General features: G+C 41.8%; 2 protein-coding genes across 3 annotated transcripts; one reads left to right on the top strand and one right to left on the bottom strand.

The window, feature by feature from the left end:
- Nucleotides 1-104: 104 nt before the first annotated feature.
- On the top strand, nucleotides 105-3,464 carry rpl4 (ribosomal protein L4). The gene is made up of 10 exons (XM_079568508.1): nucleotides 105-242; nucleotides 1,005-1,176; nucleotides 1,250-1,356; nucleotides 1,557-1,695; nucleotides 1,935-2,059; nucleotides 2,145-2,274; nucleotides 2,343-2,499; nucleotides 2,892-2,975; nucleotides 3,155-3,275; nucleotides 3,344-3,464. The coding sequence occupies exons 1-10, from the start codon at nucleotides 240-242 to the stop codon at nucleotides 3,413-3,415; spliced, it is 1,110 nt and encodes a 369-aa protein (XP_079424634.1). The 5' UTR covers nucleotides 105-239; the 3' UTR covers nucleotides 3,416-3,464.
- Nucleotides 3,462-11,097, bottom strand: map2k1 (mitogen-activated protein kinase kinase 1). Of its 2 annotated transcripts, none has more exons than XM_079568506.1 (11): nucleotides 10,857-11,097; nucleotides 7,849-8,077; nucleotides 7,304-7,450; nucleotides 7,141-7,218; nucleotides 6,676-6,727; nucleotides 6,484-6,608; nucleotides 5,334-5,538; nucleotides 4,112-4,176; nucleotides 3,972-4,030; nucleotides 3,858-3,903; nucleotides 3,462-3,795 (listed from the first exon to the last, which is right to left on the bottom strand). In XM_079568506.1, exons 1-11 carry the CDS (start codon nucleotides 10,937-10,939, stop codon nucleotides 3,682-3,684), a joined length of 1,203 nt encoding a protein of 400 aa, XP_079424632.1. In that variant the 5' UTR covers nucleotides 10,940-11,097; the 3' UTR covers nucleotides 3,462-3,681. The 2 variants fall into 2 exon arrangements, with proteins under 2 accessions (XP_079424632.1, XP_079424633.1); XM_079568507.1 differs by having other exon boundaries at nucleotides 7,867-8,077; nucleotides 10,857-11,095.
- Between the last annotated feature and the right edge of the window lie 6,272 nt (nucleotides 11,098-17,369).

The following is a 17,369-nucleotide window of genomic DNA, read 5'->3' on the forward strand; positions in this document are numbered from 1 at the left end:
TTTTGAAGACATGTTTTACTTAATGTGCCAAGTATTTGTGTTTTCAAGCCAGTTTATATAATGACGTGTATTGTTACTTCTTGAGAAGAAACAAAAATACCGTGCGTTTACTGTTGCGGAAGTAGCATGCGTGTGGCGGATGGTTAAAGCTTCCAGGACGATCCACGCACTTCCTTTTCACTGTGGCCGCCATAGCGTGAGGAGCGTGGTCCCGGCGAGCCGAAAACCTTTTATCCAAAATGGTGAGATTCACTCTGTAAAACGACATCGTATACCCTTTTGGCGATAGCTAAACAATCTGGCTTACTGTGACTTGCTAAGATTGGCAAGTCTGATGCCCTACTAACGTTTTCTGAGCCAAAGAAATCTCCGAGAGAAAAGCTAACACGCGGAGCCATTTTGAAAGCGTAGCCTGTGGTCGTGTACGCTATACACGTGTTATTATAGAAGTCCCATTCCTTCAATTGCTGTAAACTTCCACAACTTGTAAAGTAGTAAAACCTTGTCAAACATGAATTAGCTCGTTGCCCCGCTTTGGTGATCGCAAGATTTAACCGTACAGCCAATCCAGTTAAATACAATGCCTCTAAAGGCGTCTGCACCATCAGTCATGTCGTCACATTTGGGTCAGTACTAGTGCGAGTTTATTGTTGCTTATTGTAGAAGAACTTAGTGAAAGGCGCTATATAAATAGACAGTGACCAAGCGTTTTACTGATAAATATGGCTGATTTCAACCATTTTAATAAAAGGTTATCTAAACAATGCCCCAGATCATTTGTAGACGTGCAATGATGAGCTTCCACTTCTGGTCCGTGTTTTTGAAACATAATGATACTATTAGAAGTTCTGAGTCACGTTTACACATGGAAGATGGCATATCTGTGAAAACTAAATGCACTGTATACTTTTTGTTAAGGTGGCATAACAAAATGCATGGTCGTACACAATTGTCCTGTATGTTTAATACAACGTTTTGTTAATGTTTGGACTATCTTCCTTTAGGCCTGTGCGCGCCCCCTGATCTCGGTTTTCTCCGAGAAAGGAGAATCTTCAGGCAAAAATGTTGTGATGCCTGCTGTGTTCAAGGCACCCATCCGCCCTGATGTGGTGAACTTTGTGCACACCAACATGCGCAAAAACAGCCGTCAGCCATATGCTGTCAGTGAGCTTGCAGGTATGTGGTATATTCAAAGTAAAAGCTCATCTTTGTTTTCTTGCAAAATGTAAAGTAACATTGTATTTTCCAGGTCACCAGACCAGTGCAGAGTCGTGGGGAACCGGAAGAGCTGTGGCGCGTATCCCCCGTGTGAGAGGAGGCGGTACTCACCGCTCTGGTCAGGGAGCCTTTGGAAATGTATCCTTTCACACTTCAGTTTATATTTCTACAGTAAGGTTTAATCTAGACTGGCAGTGATGGTGTAATTTGCGTCTGACTCTGTGTCAGTGACAGAATGCCTACTGTCATATGCTGACACAGATGACTGACGATGACAGACTCTGAGCTTTGTCCATCAGTCCTTCATAATGCCAGTGTGAGCCTTGACTCTGGTTCAGATGTGTCGTGGAGGACGCATGTTTGCTCCCACCAAAACATGGCGCCGCTGGCACCGTAGAATTAACACCACCCAGAAGCGCTATGCTATCTGCTCTGCTCTGGCTGCCTCCGCCATCCCAGCACTTGTTATGTCCAAAGGTGAGCTTTTGTGTGGTCTGTACTGGGTATTAGTCAAGGGGCACTTGGAACAGTTTTTTTTTTTTTTTTAAACTTGCAGTGATGGTGTAATTTGCGTCTGAGACTGTGAACAGTGACGGTTGCCTGCCGTCTTATGCTGTCACATGTTATTGATGAACATTGAGTCTGAGCAAACTCCGGCCTCTACAGTCAAATTCTTTCCCAAATTCTTTCCTGTATTGAATGATTATTCTTTTCAGGACATCGTATTGAGGAGATCCCAGAGGTTCCTCTGGTCGTTGACGACAAAGTGGAGAGCTACAAGAAGACCAAGGAAGCAGTGTTGCTCCTGAAGAAGCTCAAAGCCTGGAATGACATCAAAAAAGTAAATAAAACAAAACAATTGTGACAGATGAGTGTCAATTAAATGCAGACCTTTTGTAATGCATGATTTTTCTCTGTAATGTCAGGTGTACGCCTCCCAGCGCATGCGTGCCGGTAAGGGTAAGATGAGGAACCGTCGACGTATCCAGAGAAGAGGGCCATGCATCATCTACAACCAGGACGCAGGAGTCACAAAAGCCTTCAGAAACATCCCAGGTACCCATCCTAAATTTGTGCATTCATCTTTTTGAACTTGGGCATTAATGTATATATTTGCTGTCCAGGAATCACTCTTCAGAACGTGAACAAGTTGAATCTCCTGAGGCTCGCTCCTGGAGGTCACGTGGGTCGTTTCTGCATCTGGACAGAGAGCGCCTTCCGTAAACTGGACGAGCTCTATGGCACATGGCGCAAACCTGCCTCACTCAAGGTTGATTACAAGTGAGTATCAAAAGTGCGAGTTGTAGAGCCTAGCAAGGTGGACATTATGGATATCTTAAATTTGACTGCTTTCGATCAATTAAGGAAGTTGTAGCGACTTCTAAATTGGCTGCACGGTATAAAGATCATCTTATTGGATTATCTTGTTATAAAAAGCCTTTCGTTACATTAAATTTAAACAAATGTGTAGGTCTTAGTCAGAGGGAAGTAACCTGTTCTGAATCCCTAGACACACTCAATGATGAGATTAACTTCAGGTCCGTGTATTTGACACACATGATATTTTCTGAAGCTCTGAGTCAATGTGTTTATAAAAGTACAAAAAGCGTGACTAAGTGTACAAAGGTGTAACTGTGTAAAAACAATCTAACTGCCCCCTCTCTCCTTTTCAGCCTGCCAATGCACAAGATGACCAACACAGACCTGGGCAGGATTCTGAAGAGCGAGGAGATCCAGAAATCCCTTCGCGCACCAATGTAAGCACTTTTCCACCTTAATGCATTTTAAAAAGGCAATCTATGATGAGATTCCACAGGTCCGTGTTTCTGAATCGTGATTATCTAAAAGTGGTCTGAGCTCTGCACATTCAGACAAATTTCAGACAGAATGGCGCTTTTCAACCTTTGATTAATGAAGTGTACTATGTCCTTTGCAGCAAGAAGATCAACCGCAGAGTCCTGAAGAAGAATCCTCTGAAGAACTTGAGGATAATGCTCAAACTGAACCCATACGCCAAGACGGCCAAACGTCATGCCATTCTCAAGCACGACCCTGCTGTAAGACCCCCAGTCATAAAGATGGATTTATGTATTTAAATACTCAGGCTAATGATGTTTCTTCACAGATCAAGGCCAAGATGTTGAAGCCCAAGAAGAAGAGGGTTGTGAGGAAGACTCCCAAGAAAGTAAAGGCATAAATCTCCCGAGTGTCTCAGAGACTAATAAAAAAAAAGTGGTTTCAAATTATCCACAAGACTCTTTATTTGACAAAAACAAACCTTGTCAATGAGAAAATATCAAGCACACAGGTTAAGCAGCATCTGTCATTTAAAATACTTTACAAAAATCATGGCTTTGTGCAGGCTCGACGTACAGCCTGGAAGGATTTCACTTGGCTTGTTTTACATTAAAATCTGATTGCACTTAAAACATGTAGGCCTCGTACAACTTGATGGGGGGGGCTTTAAGGGCCAGGTCCATGAGTGGGCGTTGAGGGCTGGTTGAGTCCTATTGTGCTGCACAGCCAACCCGCGAAGTCCACCTGCTCTGCCTCTGACATTTTGATGAACTGGTGCACCTGGGGAAACAAATCAAATATGGGCACAAATGCTGCTTTATGTCCTGAAATTCTCCACTCACCATAAGCCGTTTAAGGTCTGCTCTCTCTGCTGGATTCTTGATCAAACTGAAAGAATAAATGTATAATTTACCTCTAGATGGCAGTATTTCTGGCCGCATTCATATTGTACATACCATTTATTCACAAAATCTTGGAACTCTGTGCTGAAAATTCCTGGCAGCTTTGGTGGGGGCTATAAAAGAAATTTAAATGGCAACGGCTGCATTCCAGATTGACCATATGATTCATATTGGGGTGAAACACTGTGGCTCACCTCATTGACTATGTAATCCAGAAGCTCAAATATTGCCATTGGAGGCCTGCTGTCGTGGCTATAACCTGCAAAGGAAGTAGTAACAAGAGGGAGATCACATACAATCCAAGCTGCTCTAACATTTTTTCCATAATTGTCAGTGTCTAAGTCCTGTTATCCATGTGTGTTGCATGGTCCTAAACCCATTTTATCCTCCACAAATCGCATGACTACTGTTCCCCTCCAGGGGTCACTAAAGCAAACATTTGATCCCCTGCGTCTTCTGGCTCGCCAACCTGTCATACTAAAAACATCATTCACTCTTCTATGGCCTTTACCAGCACTGACTTCCCATCACTTTGCACCTCCATTCCATTTTTCTCTATTGTTCAGGCCTCTCAGAAATCATTATATAAACCAATTTGAAGTCTGGCCTCGAACATCAAGCACTCTACACTCCATATTTCCTGCTGCTTAATGCAACCACTAAGAAGTAAATTGTGTTTTACCATTCTAAAGCCTGGTTTGAGCTCAAAGAATAGTTTACAGTACCAAAGTGGGCTGTGTTTTGTTTTTTTCATTTGATAATAGAATATAGTAATTTACTTCATAATTGGGTAGGAGCCAGTATTCCTGTTGGCTCTCAATAATGGAGTCAAATGGAAAATCTCCGCGTGGAAAACCACATCATTTTATATTAATGACTACTTCCATTATCCTGTCTGACCGCAACACAAAATCAGTCCGCATCTTAATAAAAAACGAAACGCCAATAGACTGCATTCATCATTATTTAACAAGGAAAGTACCACTGCGATTCATAAGCTTTCTCTGGATAGTTCTGGCCCCAGAAAGGAAAAGACTCTATTGCATATGTTTAAAGTTGTAGGGGAAATTGTATGATCTTGACAGAGATATACGGCCCCACACAAAATCAGTCCGCATCTTAATAAAAAACGAAACGCCAATAGACTGCATTCATCATTATTTAACAAGGAAAGTACCACTGCGATTCATAAGCTTTCTCTGGATAGTTCTGGCCCCAGAAAGGAAAAGACTCTATTGCATATGTTTAAAGTTGTAGGGGAAATTGTATGATCTTGACAGAGATATACGGCCCCATTCAATCCAGGAATCAAACCCATGACCTCCTTAGACGTGACAGCACTAATCACTCCAGAGTGCCGTCAAACATAAAGTTGGTCAGCAGCCGTTAACCTTTCTTGACTGTATCAGCACTTACATCCTGGTCTTCCCGGAGGTCGTGGTCGGGGAGAGGACTCGCTGACTGTAGCCTCTCCCTCCATGGAGACCCCGAAGATCTGCTCGAGCTCATGTGTGTCCGGCGGGGGGATGGGGAACCGACCAATGGCCATTTCCACCAACGAAAGGCCCATGCTCCATATGTCCGACTGCACGGAGTAATGCGTACCCTGCAGACGCTCCGGCTGCAAAAAAGAATGCAAAAGGATGTACAGATCAACCTAGACTCTTTTACAGCATTTATAGAGATAAAGGCGCCTGCGCAGATGGAAGATCGGGTCATCTCATGATCGGAAGGTCGCGGGTTCAAATCCCAGCTCCCGCAAATGCACACTGTTGTTGTGTCCTTGGGCAAGACACTTCTCCCTACTCGCCTCCAGAGTCTGCGTACATGGTGTATGAATGAGAGAGTGAATGGGTGACCGGCTCCTTACTGTAAAGCGCTATGGGCCATTTACCATTTATAAACTTTTTGATATGCAGTACATGAGAGATTGATGAACTGATGGCCATACCACCCCCTCTTCTGAATGCAGGGTAAGCAGGAATGAGCATGTCTAGTACCTGAAATTTGGGAGACCGTCAGGATGGGATGTATAATATGGGTGGTGGTGATTTGAGGGTCCATAAGCGGCTGCACTTTTGCCAGTTTATCCCAAGGGCAGTTGCATCTAATTATGTAGCATACGACCACGAAGTATGGAGCAAATATAAATGTTAAATGTAAATCCAATATATACAGTAATATAAGTCTATGTGTAAAGCGCTTTGGATAAACTTGGTTATGTGAAAGTTCCTTTTCAAATAAGATGCAGAATGAGGGCAAATGTTTGCTGCTAAAATATGATGCAAAGTAGTAGTTGTATAAAATGTCCAATGTTCATTTGCACCAAGTCAACACTGCACTGACTGTTTCTCTGCACGGCCTGAAAATGACTGTGTCCGCGTAGAACTGATTTTCTCTTGATGTCTGCAGTCCTATGTAAACTAATACGAGTGAAGGGGCGGCCACAACTCATGGCGGCACCCACGGGAACTTCCGGAATAAGGTGAAGAGTATGTATTTGTAAAGACATTTACAACTGGGTCTGAAGTAGATTACGCGTATGAAAAGGTAATTGTGAACTCACAGACATGTAGGAGCGCGTGCCCACAAAGGAGTTGGCCATGGAGTCGATGAGCTGTCCGCTGACCCCAAAGTCACAGAGTTTGATCTCCCCACGAGAGTTCACCAGGATGTTTGACGGCTTCACATCTGGGAGAGGCCAGAGGGTCATCAGCGGAAAACTAAACAGCAATGATGTGTTGACCACTATGATTACCTCGGTGCATGATCTTGTGCTTCTCCCGTAGATACGACAGACCTTTTATGACCTGGAGAGATTAGTAACACATCATTTCATTTCTTATTTGCATATTTGGTTGGGACAGTGCATGTTAATGGACACATATGACTCATATGTGCAAATACGCCACATTGGATCGCAGCCATGGACTAATTTCCTTTCGTCGTCCCACGGTCACAAGCACAATCTCATCCATCATTCATAGTGCTGAAGTCAGAAGACAGATCAGACATAGCAACTAAGGTATGCACTAAAAGGTTTAACAGAGCTTATGTAAAGGTCAACACTGATCATGATCATTATTCATAAAAACGCGTTATAATTTCAAAATTAGATGGTTAAGTCATTAGACAGGGACGTCTGGGCATCTCTGCTCAGACTGCTGACCCCGGGATCCGGAAGAAAATGGATGGATGGAAATTAGATGGTTTTGTTACTCACTGCGATGCTGACTTTGCCCAGGATCTGCTCAGGGATTTTGCCAGCCAACTTTAGAGATTGGTCCAGGGAGCCTCCATCCTGTGGTACGACAACCAAATATAAATACAATTCCCTCTCTCTGGGTCTAATCATGAGATGACATGTGAGACACAGTAGTAATTACCATGTTCTCCATGCAGATGCTGATCTCCCCGTCGCTGTAAAAGGCTCCGTAGAAGCCCACAATGTACGGAGAGTTGCACTCGTGCAGCACCTGCAGCTCCCGGATAATCTGGTTCCTGATGGCAGGCTTGATCTCCAGGTGGATCAGCTGAAAGAGATATTTTAACTTCTTGCTCTTCCTATATTGTTTGTTTTTTGTTTTTGTTTTTTATTTCATATATTTAAAAAGGAAAATAAATAGATAAAGGAAAATCAACAGAGAGAAAGAAGATAAAGAAAAGCAACCTCAAGCAGAAACGTTTTGCTTCATTTTGCATAAAGCTGGAATATTGTGAAATGCTTTAATTAAAAAGTCTTTAGTTTATTGCAATCTATTTTGTTACACTGTATGTATGTAAAAAGAAAAGGCCCAAAGATTTAAAGAAGTTAAATAACAATAACTTCTTACTGGAAGGTCTTAAAGGGTCATCCCTGAGTTATTGCATTGCTGACAGTTATATTATATATATTTTATATATTATATTATAGTAAAAGTTTAGGACTGACTGTTAGTTTGGGACTGACCTTCCTGGCCATGATGAGCCCCGAGGGTCTGTGGGACACTTTGAAGACCACTCCTCCATTTCCTGCTCCCAGCTCACAGATCTTCTCAAAGTCGTCGTCCTTGAGCTCTCCCACCTTCTGCTTCTGCGTCAGAAAGGCCTCCAGACGCTTCCTCTGCTGCTCATCCAGCTCCAGCTCCTCCAGCTTCTTCTGCAGCGACTCCAGGTTCGCTCTATGAGGAGACAACAATACTGTATGGTGCATGATATCAAATGCTCTGTTTCAAATGACATATCAACTCTCATCTACCACAAAAAAGAGAAACATAATTTTATTGTTAATTCTTAGACAAAGTGACGATTTTCACTGTCTTTGAGGGGCTGGAGAGGATCCCAGTTTGTAACGGTGGAAACAGAAGGAGGGCAAAGAAGGGAGGGGTAAGAGTTCAGCTTCCTAACTGCCTGGCGGATGAAGCTGTTCTCGCTGTTGTTGTGTCCTTGGGCAAGACACTTCAACCTACTTGCCTCCAGGGTCTGCATACATTAGTGTATGAATGAGAGAGTGAATGAGTGACTGGTTCCTTTCCTGTAAAGCGCTTTAAGCCTGATAAAGGTAGAGAAGCGCTTTATAAGTTAAGTCCATTTACCATTCTCAGTCTCCTTCCTGATGGCAGACCACTGAAACGACTGTGTGATGGATTCTTAAGGCTTTGCGGCGATATGATGATAAAAACTAATCGTGATCTGATCCCTGCGAGTGAGCTTTGAGCGACAAACATTGACTTTCAGAGGCAGCAAATAGCTTTTGCCTCTAAAATCCAATATGCTGTACATATTAACATGATGAAATCAAAATTGTGATGATCTAAGTCGAAGAAAATGGTGATGTAATTTTTTTTTTTTTTTACATATCGCCCACCCATATCGATGGAGTAAATGTCCTGAGTGGTGGAAACAGGGGCACCGATGATCTTCTCAGCTGTTCTCCCTATGCGTTTGAGGCTCCCTCGACAGGATGCAGCGCTGGCACCACAGTGATGCAGCTGGTGAGGATGATGGCCCCTCATATTCTTCTTTTAAAGTAAAGTAAATTAAAGTGCTATGTGTTATTATAAATAAATGATAAAACTACTGATTAAAAACAGCAGTTTGAATAGTAAATTAAAGAAATAAGTGACCATTTTACACCAAAGATTGCTTGAAAACACTGCTTATGTGGCTTTGACAGAGTGACCCAGAACAGCCATCTGAGTGTGAATGTTTGAACGCTGCAGATTTTTCCCAAAACATTGTGGGTGATATGACAAAAGACGAGATTAAAAGCTGTTAGCAAACAATCTAAGCGAAGATGAAGGTCTGTTGAAGGTCTCTGAGTACAGTAGGCCTGACGAGTAGGAGGCTCTTCACCGCTCTCCACAGTGAGGATTCTTCACACACAAGCACTCATATCCATGGAAACAAGCGCAGGCTGAGAGCTGTGGGCGGCGTGGGCTTTTCACGAGCCGCACCGGAGGAGAGAAGAGAAGGACTGAGGGAGGACAGGGCTGCAATTAATCGCAATCAAATCGAAATCGCAATTTGAATGGTTGTAATTACTATCAAGTCGCCAAAACTGCAATTATTTAGACCAAAAGTTTTCAATCTTTTCACACCAAATACCTCCTAAAAAATATTTGACCATGAAAGTACCACCGGGCCTAGATCAAGATCAAATCAGGTCTGAACCGGGTTCTTAAAAGGGTCCTATATTAGCCAACATTTGATAAACTGGTGCAAAGCTGAAAATCACTTAACTTAAATGCATTGCAAAAGCACACATTTATTTGTTTATTTACTCATGCATATAAAAACGCCACACCAGATTGCAGCCATGGGCTTATTTCCATCCGTTGTCCCCCACTCACACTCTCAAACATGCTTGCATTAATCCTGGCCTATTGTGGATGTCTTTAGTGGTACGTAAACCTTAGTACTCAGAAGAAGCCTACGCAGACACTCCTAACTTTGTTGGAAGCAGAACATCACCAGCTTGTCTCCATGGAGATGTTGCTAATCAGCTTTGAAAACTAGTGGCCAAAGATGACATGATGTAAATGCAATACGCCCCCCCCAAAAAAAAACAAAAAAAACAAACAAACAACAACAACAATCTGCAATGGATGCCTTTAGGTGCTATAGATTAAGGCACATTTTATTGTCCTCGTGGTAAATTTGTTCACTGCTTCTTTGACCCATCCTTCACTACCTGAGCAACCTGTCAAGAGCAGCAACTGGGAACTGTCTCCGGATCACGAGCCAAGATCTGATCAGGGACACCTATAGCTGGAGGGCAAGCCTATTTTGCATTATGTTTATTTGCATAGTGTTGACCCTGGTGGGGGCAAGGACGACTGGTTTGCACAACATTGCATAATCAAACATTTTCTTGTATATCTGAAGAACAAATGATGAAACGTGGCAAGGACTACAAACGACATTATGTAATGCGCCTCAGATGCTGCTGCCTGTTGCACAGGAGACTGCAGCACCAGCCAAATAGGTTCGTAATTGATTCACAAAAACACACATATTGCCTTCTCACGGGCCACAAGAGGACACATGCACGAATTAGGCTGCATGCTGCAATTACAGGTTAACCAAAATGTAATGCACAACGGCATAAATGCAATCGTGCAAATATGGTCCACATTACAATATAATATGATTATTCACATGATGCATTTGTGACTCTGACTCAGATTATTGGCTAATTGGTCTCACAGATTATGAATGGGTAAAGGAGTAGTCTATTGGGCTGTAGATTTGTTTCACAATAACCTATAATAAATGCTATTATTAACAGCCCATTATCAGTTACATAACCACTCAGAGTGTGCCGAAGGCTATCAGATTCAAAGATCTGTTTGAGTGATTCTTCTCTGTTCTGCACTTGTGTCTATAGGCTCACTCTCTCGAGCACGGGGCAGAGGACCATGGTCCTGTTTCATGTTAAGTGTGTGTAGATGGACTCACTCCGAGGCTCCGGTCCCGTTGATGGTGTGTCCATCCGGGATGGGGTTCAGCTGGATGGGCTCGGGCTTCCTCCTCTTCTGCATGGCTCAGACCCGGGATGGACCAAAGCGAGGGGACAGATTTCTCTGAGGGTTTGAGACGCAGCGCAGGTTTGTCATGCGCTACAGGTTCACGCTCTGAGACGTTCTGTTGATGGAGGGATGTGGATGATCCTCGCATGAAACGTCATTAATATTTGCGGTTCTTCCGGAGAGCGGAAGACTGTGACCAGCGCGCCCTCTGCTGGACGTGGACAGACTTGCAGCATTATCCACAAATGACTTTTGACTTGGAGAAAAAAAAAAATCTTATTTCTCTACTGCAGGTGTTAACAAACTTATTATGGGCTTTTTCACACTGCTGGAGTCAGGTCAGTTGGAGACTTGTCAAGCAAATCAAGGACTTCTTCACCCTTCTACCCACTGCATCCAACTGATCCAAGGTGTTTATCAGGATTATTGCCTCCCGTGCTACTGACATCATACTTTGACACCCGAGGAAGTGTCAGTTAAATTAAAACCTTTAACTAAAAATAATCTGTAATAATCTTCCTTTTTTTGTTTTTTTACTGAAAACAATCATAATTGCTAGATAAACAAATACAACCTTTTGATTGTATTTATTTTGAGATAGTATTTTGAGTTTCAAAACATCTGAACTCAAAACAGTGAAGTGGCCCCTCCATATCCAGATGAAGACATGAAATGCAGGTGGTCAAAACAAGTGACATGCAACAGCATCCAACTTTTAACTATGTCACTACAAGTTGCATTATCATTTTTTACCACTCCATCTTTAGAAAGCGTGAAATCATAATTATAAATAAATAAACAAAAAAACTCCATTAATTGCTGCCAGGAAGTAAGTACAAAAATACAATACAAAGCTACTTATAACTGTGTTAGTGGCGCTAACAGAAGGGAACAGGATCATGTAAAGAATGCAATGCTCGAAGGCACAGCATAAAGGTCCCAAGTTCATTTCCTGGGACCTTTAAACCGGTGGAGGCTCTCTTTTAAATGATTGTGGTGAGAAATAAAAAAGGTGGTGAATACAGTGTTTGTGGATGTGCGTGTCTGTACCTACAAACTCTTTCTATTGAATCTGAGCATTCTTCCTCTAGAAAAGTCCCAATTGAGAGTAACAGGGGACTCTAGTGTACATTTTTTATAGTAGGCCTATACTGTACATGTTTTGGATTGATTGGGGAAACCATAACTCCCGAAGAATAAAGACACAGGGAGAACATGCAAATCAGGTCATCTGTGGGAGCTCTGGTTTTCCCAATCAATCCAAAACATGCACAGCATAGGCTTTTCCATCAATATTCTTACTTAAGTAAAAGTGCAGACACAGGACCAAAAATGTACTGAAGTAAAAGTATCTGATAACATTTTTACTTAAGTAAAAGTATGCATTGTAAAATGTACTTTATAAGTAAAAAGTACAAGTATTTAAGAGTTTAATTAATAAAGATTTTTTTAAATCATTTGAATCATACCAGGTCTAAATGAGTAAAGCACTAACTCAGGTCAAAAACAGGAACTAAACCAGGTCTAAACCCGGACTAAACTAGGTCAGGTCTAAACCAGATCTAAACATTGTCTAAAGGTATAAACCACTAAACCAAATCTAAATTGGGACTAAACCAGTTCATTGTTGAGGTCACTTTGAAAATACTTTTACTTCTAACCCAATTAAAAAATGTAGTAGAGTAGAAAGTACAGATACAGGCTCTAAAATGTAGTGAAGTAAAAGTAAAAAGTATTCATCATAGAATTTACTTAAGTAAAGTATTGTTATGGTTTGTTTAGGAACCCCAAAGCAGAGCCGGAGACAAAACAACATTTATTTCCTAACAGGAGGCAGGCAGGATGGGCAGTGGAGACAGGAGGTTGGCTGGCCGATAGGTGGTGTAGAAAAAGTCACTCCAGGAGAGGCACCTGAGCACAGGGAACAAAAATTAGAATCCAAAATTTGTTTTGACAAAGCTTTCACTGAACACTGCTCTCTACCAAGTAGACGGAATAATCTGGCAGAGAAGGGGTGTGCAGCCCAGGGTCTTGAAGACTGAATGAAGAGTTAGTGGAGTTGATTCAGGTGTGCCTCATTCCCCTGGAGGAGCCAGCCACGCCCCTTGTCACACACGCCCTGCACAAAACATAAAAAAGGGAGGGGGAGCAGAAAACAAAACAGATCCCTAACAAGTATAAGTACCAATAATTTGTACTTTTTGCTTTGCTGCTTTCCACCACTGCTCCTTATAAAGATCCTATAGCTCAGTGTTTCTCATACTTTTCACACCAAGTAAAAATATCTGAAGTTCCAAGTACCACCAGTCCTGGATCAAGCTTTAATCAGAACTAAATCTGGTGTAAACAGGGTAGTTTTGAATTGACCTAAATTATGTCTAAACTGAGTGTAAACCTCATCTTAACCATCAAAACAACCAGAATGAAATAATCTCCAATGAAACGAATAAAGTATAAAACTACAGAGCCACCTGAAGAAGCCAAAGCTCCATAGCACAGTCTGAGAAGCACTGCAACAGCTCAGTATCTGAAGCTGTACTGCGGTCGCCCACTGCTCTGACAGGTTGCGAGGCGCTGGTTGAAAGAAAGATCAAATGCAAAGGACACATTTCCCCACGGGCACAATAAAGTCTTCAAACACAAAGCGATACAAATATAATCCTCGTGTGTGCTCTTGATGCTGTGGGAAGCCTTGGCCTCCTGTCTGTTGTGATAACTGGCTCGGCGGTCTCTAATGGAGAGGTGAGGGAAATCTGTGTGTTTTTCCCTCCGAGGCAGAGAGAGTTCGTCAGCTTCAGGTCAGCGCTCTGCCCACTGGGACCCCTTCACTCTAAACACAAGTGCAACTATACTTTGTGATGAAGTGTGGGAAAAACAAAGACGGAAAAGTTTGTTCTGCAATGATTGAACCGTGTGTAGCCGCGGGGGACATGCTCGGGGTTACACACACTGGTACATACAGAGCTGGTGAGACGGAAGACTACCTGCTCGCTCCGATAATGTTGTAAAGATCCTGATTATAGTTGTAAAATTACCATCTGTTCCTCTGTTGACTGCGATTTAAACCTCTGTTCTCCGAGTAATCTATTGTTCTACCATTTGTCTAAACATTTCCTTTAATGGGTGTAAGGGTATTTTTAACCATTTGTCTCGCCTGGTTTATTTTTGTCTAATAGGTTGCGTTCCCGTGACATCACCACATTCTATAGAGCCTATACTTAAAAATTAAGGCGAAGGGCAACTGAAAATTTCATGGTGGTAACTATGGTAACTGGAGAATTGCAGATTTTTTTGTCTTAGTTTTTGGTTAATGTCTCAAAAACTGTCTCAAAGATCATAGTCTCCTCTGTCAGCGGTGTTGGGCAAGTTGCTTAAAAATTGTAATATATTGCGTATTAGTGATTACAGTTGTAAAAATGTAATATGTTTGTGTTGCATTTTCCTGTTTAAAAAATGTACATTTCCCCCAACACTGTCTGTCAGCATGTATAAACATGTATACACAAACAATGTATAAATAATTATTTCCTCATAAAGGTGTCCAAAAGTAGAAACAGTATTTAAAAAACTTTAGCATGATGTTGGCCAGTAGAAAGGACATAATAATAATAATAATAATAATAATAATAATAATAATAATAATAATAATAATAATAATAATAATAATAATAATAATAATAATAATAATAATGTGTCAGGTTTATGAATCCAATCACTACCAAATACTTTGTTTTGGAGTTTTCTTACAAAAACTGTATTTCCCCCAAAGAGTTGTATTGGCCCCTGCCCTTCACCTGACACAATGACATTATCACATTTGAGAACGTGAACGCAACCTATCACTTTATTAAGCATCCCCTTATTATGCACCATCAAGTGCTATACACCTTTGTTTTCATGACAGCTGATATTTACATCACATTCACGCTGCCGTGGGCTCATAGGACTGTAATAACATGATAGAACCAGGAAAACAAGACAAGAATCAGCTGCTTTTGTCATGGATTTGTAGGATTATTCAATATGTTGTTGCACAGCTTCCGTAAAGGAATATCAAGTTAGGTTTATTAGAACGCTCGGTTTCAATTGTATGCAGCAAAGTTGGCATCAGTAGATAATACTGTACTTGTTGGAAAGAGAAGAATAAACTTACTAAAAACAGTAAGTCTCTTATGGTTCTGAACGGGCAAGCCAAAGTCTGTGGCATAAAATACGACTTTGTGTACGAACTTGTGACCGAATTTCAACTCCCGAGGACAAGCAATTTCTTTGTCCCTCCGACAAATTACACAACTTGTCCCACATTTCTCTAACTGGAGGTGGTCACCATGGTTGTGGGCCGACAGTGATTCAGGTAGACTTCTCATACTTGGAAAAAGATGGCTGTTCAGTACCAGTTAAATGACAAGCCCTTGGGCAAGGCACATCACCCACTTTGCCTGTGTGAAAGTGCATGTGGGGTGGTGCACAGATCGACGGCCATGTTTTGCTCAGTTAACCACAGGTCTGCTCTACTAGCTTTGGCAGCGACTGACACGTACCTAAAGAAATGATTTGGCTTTCCAAGTATCACTCCTTCTAAACTAGGTCTTAACTATGGCGTCAGCGGGCTAGGGTGAGTGTTTGGAGCTGCTGAGAAAGACTTTTGAACTTGTTTTGGCTAGAGGTGGATACATCAGGTACTTTATCTTCATTATGGATCCCCATTCATTATTACCGCAGCAATAACTATTCTTCCTGCGGGTCCACATAAAACAGCAAAACAAACATGTACAATTACACACTACTGTTACACACTACAGTAGCTTTGGATCTCATGAGCGTTACTCACTGTGACTTTGAATAAGATGCAGTGGACGTTTGAAGTTAAAATATTTTCAAAGAAATACTGGAGCATGATGATTTGTACTGATTCGCTGAGAGTGTGAATCTGTGACAAAAACAGTTTGATCTCTTGTTCGTACCTGTGCATTTTCCGCCAAGTCTAACCATCACCTTGGGACATAAGTGTAGGAGACAGAAATGTCATCTTGGGTTTATAGATGAATGAGCATGCTCACCCCTGAAGAGAAAATAGACTATAATTATAATAATTATTCTGTTCTGAACATTCTCTGAACATATGTGATTGAAGAGGAGGTCGAGAACTGGCCGTGGTGCTGAAAGCTCTTTAAGTTTATGTAAGTCCAGCCAATTCCTGCCTGTGCCTTTAGGGCTTCATTTTGATTGGTTTGTTTCAATGAAATATAAGGTCAATGCTGAGCCACACTATTTTTAGAAATATTTTTTGGTTCCGTAGTCAACAGGACAGCCAATGGTGAAAGGGGTGGAAAAGCAGGGAGACACTCCACAAACGACCCATGACTCTGAGGCCAAAACAGTGATCTGTACATGTCAGCTAACCAGACCACTCAACCACCGACTGCACCAATTCTCTGCGGCAAACCCGACCATATATTTTTAATCACATGAGGCCCTCAACAATTGACAAAAAGGGGTTGTTTTGATCAAGGCAGGACAAAAGTAGAGCACAATTTGTACACAAAACATTTCCAAGTGCTTCACAGTTACATAAAAGGCAGATAAAAACAACCCATTAAACATAAACATATTCATTAATATTATTATATTTAAAGTGAAGAGTGCAGAAAATACTTTCAGAGTCATATGCACAGCAGCAACCAAGAAAAAGGGTTGGCGGCTTGATTTGAACATTGTCAGAGTTGAGACCTGCCTCTCATCTTCTGGAAGTCGAGTCCAGATTTTAGCCGGGGTCCCCAGAGCGGGTCGCATCATGATCGGTAGGTCGGGGTTAAAATCCCTGCTCCTGAAGACGCCCACTGTTGTTGTGTCCTTGGGCAAGAACTGCATTGGTGAATGAATGAGAGTGTGAATGAGTTAGTGGTTCCTTGCTGTAAAGCGCTTTGGGCCTAATGAAGGTATAAAACTGCTATATAAGTTGAGACCGTTTACTATTTTTACCATAAAACTGAAACACAGCCTCACAGTGTTTAGTCTTGGCTCTGGGAACCAGCAGGAGACCCTGAGGCTCTCAGAGCTGAGATGGTTCATATGGCTCTAACATGTCTGAGAAGTGCTTTGGCGCTAAACCGAGAAGGGACTTACACAAGCAGAGCTATTTTAAAGGTTATTCTCTGAGCAACAGGAAGCCAGAGCAGAGACCTGAGCACTGGACTAATATCATTGTATTTCTTGGCTCTACTTTTAATGAAATGTGTTTTTGTGAGCAAACTGAAAGTAAAATCTTGTATTCTTGCAAATAAAAGACAAAAAGGAAATTATTATCATTATCATCATCGTTGTTGTAATTAATATTAATATTCATAACTGTTGATACTGTGCACGAGCGTCATGCATGCGTGTGACGTCAGCGGAGTTTAAAGTGGGCCGCGCATCAGGGGCACCCCAGAGCCACTCAGAG

The sequence above is a fragment of the Gobius niger genome (genome assembly GCF_951799975.1).
Source record: "Gobius niger genome assembly, chromosome: 12".
Classification (NCBI taxonomy): domain Eukaryota; kingdom Metazoa; phylum Chordata; class Actinopteri; order Gobiiformes; family Gobiidae; genus Gobius; species Gobius niger.

Coding starts and splice junctions, on each gene's coding strand:
- rpl4 (XM_079568508.1), top strand. Junction 2,060..2,144: donor CCTGGAATGACATCAAAAAA/GTAAATAAAACA, acceptor CTGTAATGTCAG/GTGTACGCCTCCCAGCGCAT. Junction 2,275..2,342: donor AGCCTTCAGAAACATCCCAG/GTACCCATCCTA, acceptor TTTGCTGTCCAG/GAATCACTCTTCAGAACGTG.
- map2k1 (XM_079568506.1), bottom strand. CDS start 10,939: ATGCAGAAGAGGAGGAAGCCCGAGCCCATCCAGCTGAACCCCATCCCG. Junction 6,728..7,140: donor TGGGCAAAGTCAGCATCGCA/GTGAGTAACAAA, acceptor TAATCTCTCCAG/GTCATAAAAGGTCTGTCGTA. Junction 5,539..6,483: donor GCACGCGCTCCTACATGTCT/GTGAGTTCACAA, acceptor TCTTTTTTGCAG/CCGGAGCGTCTGCAGGGTAC.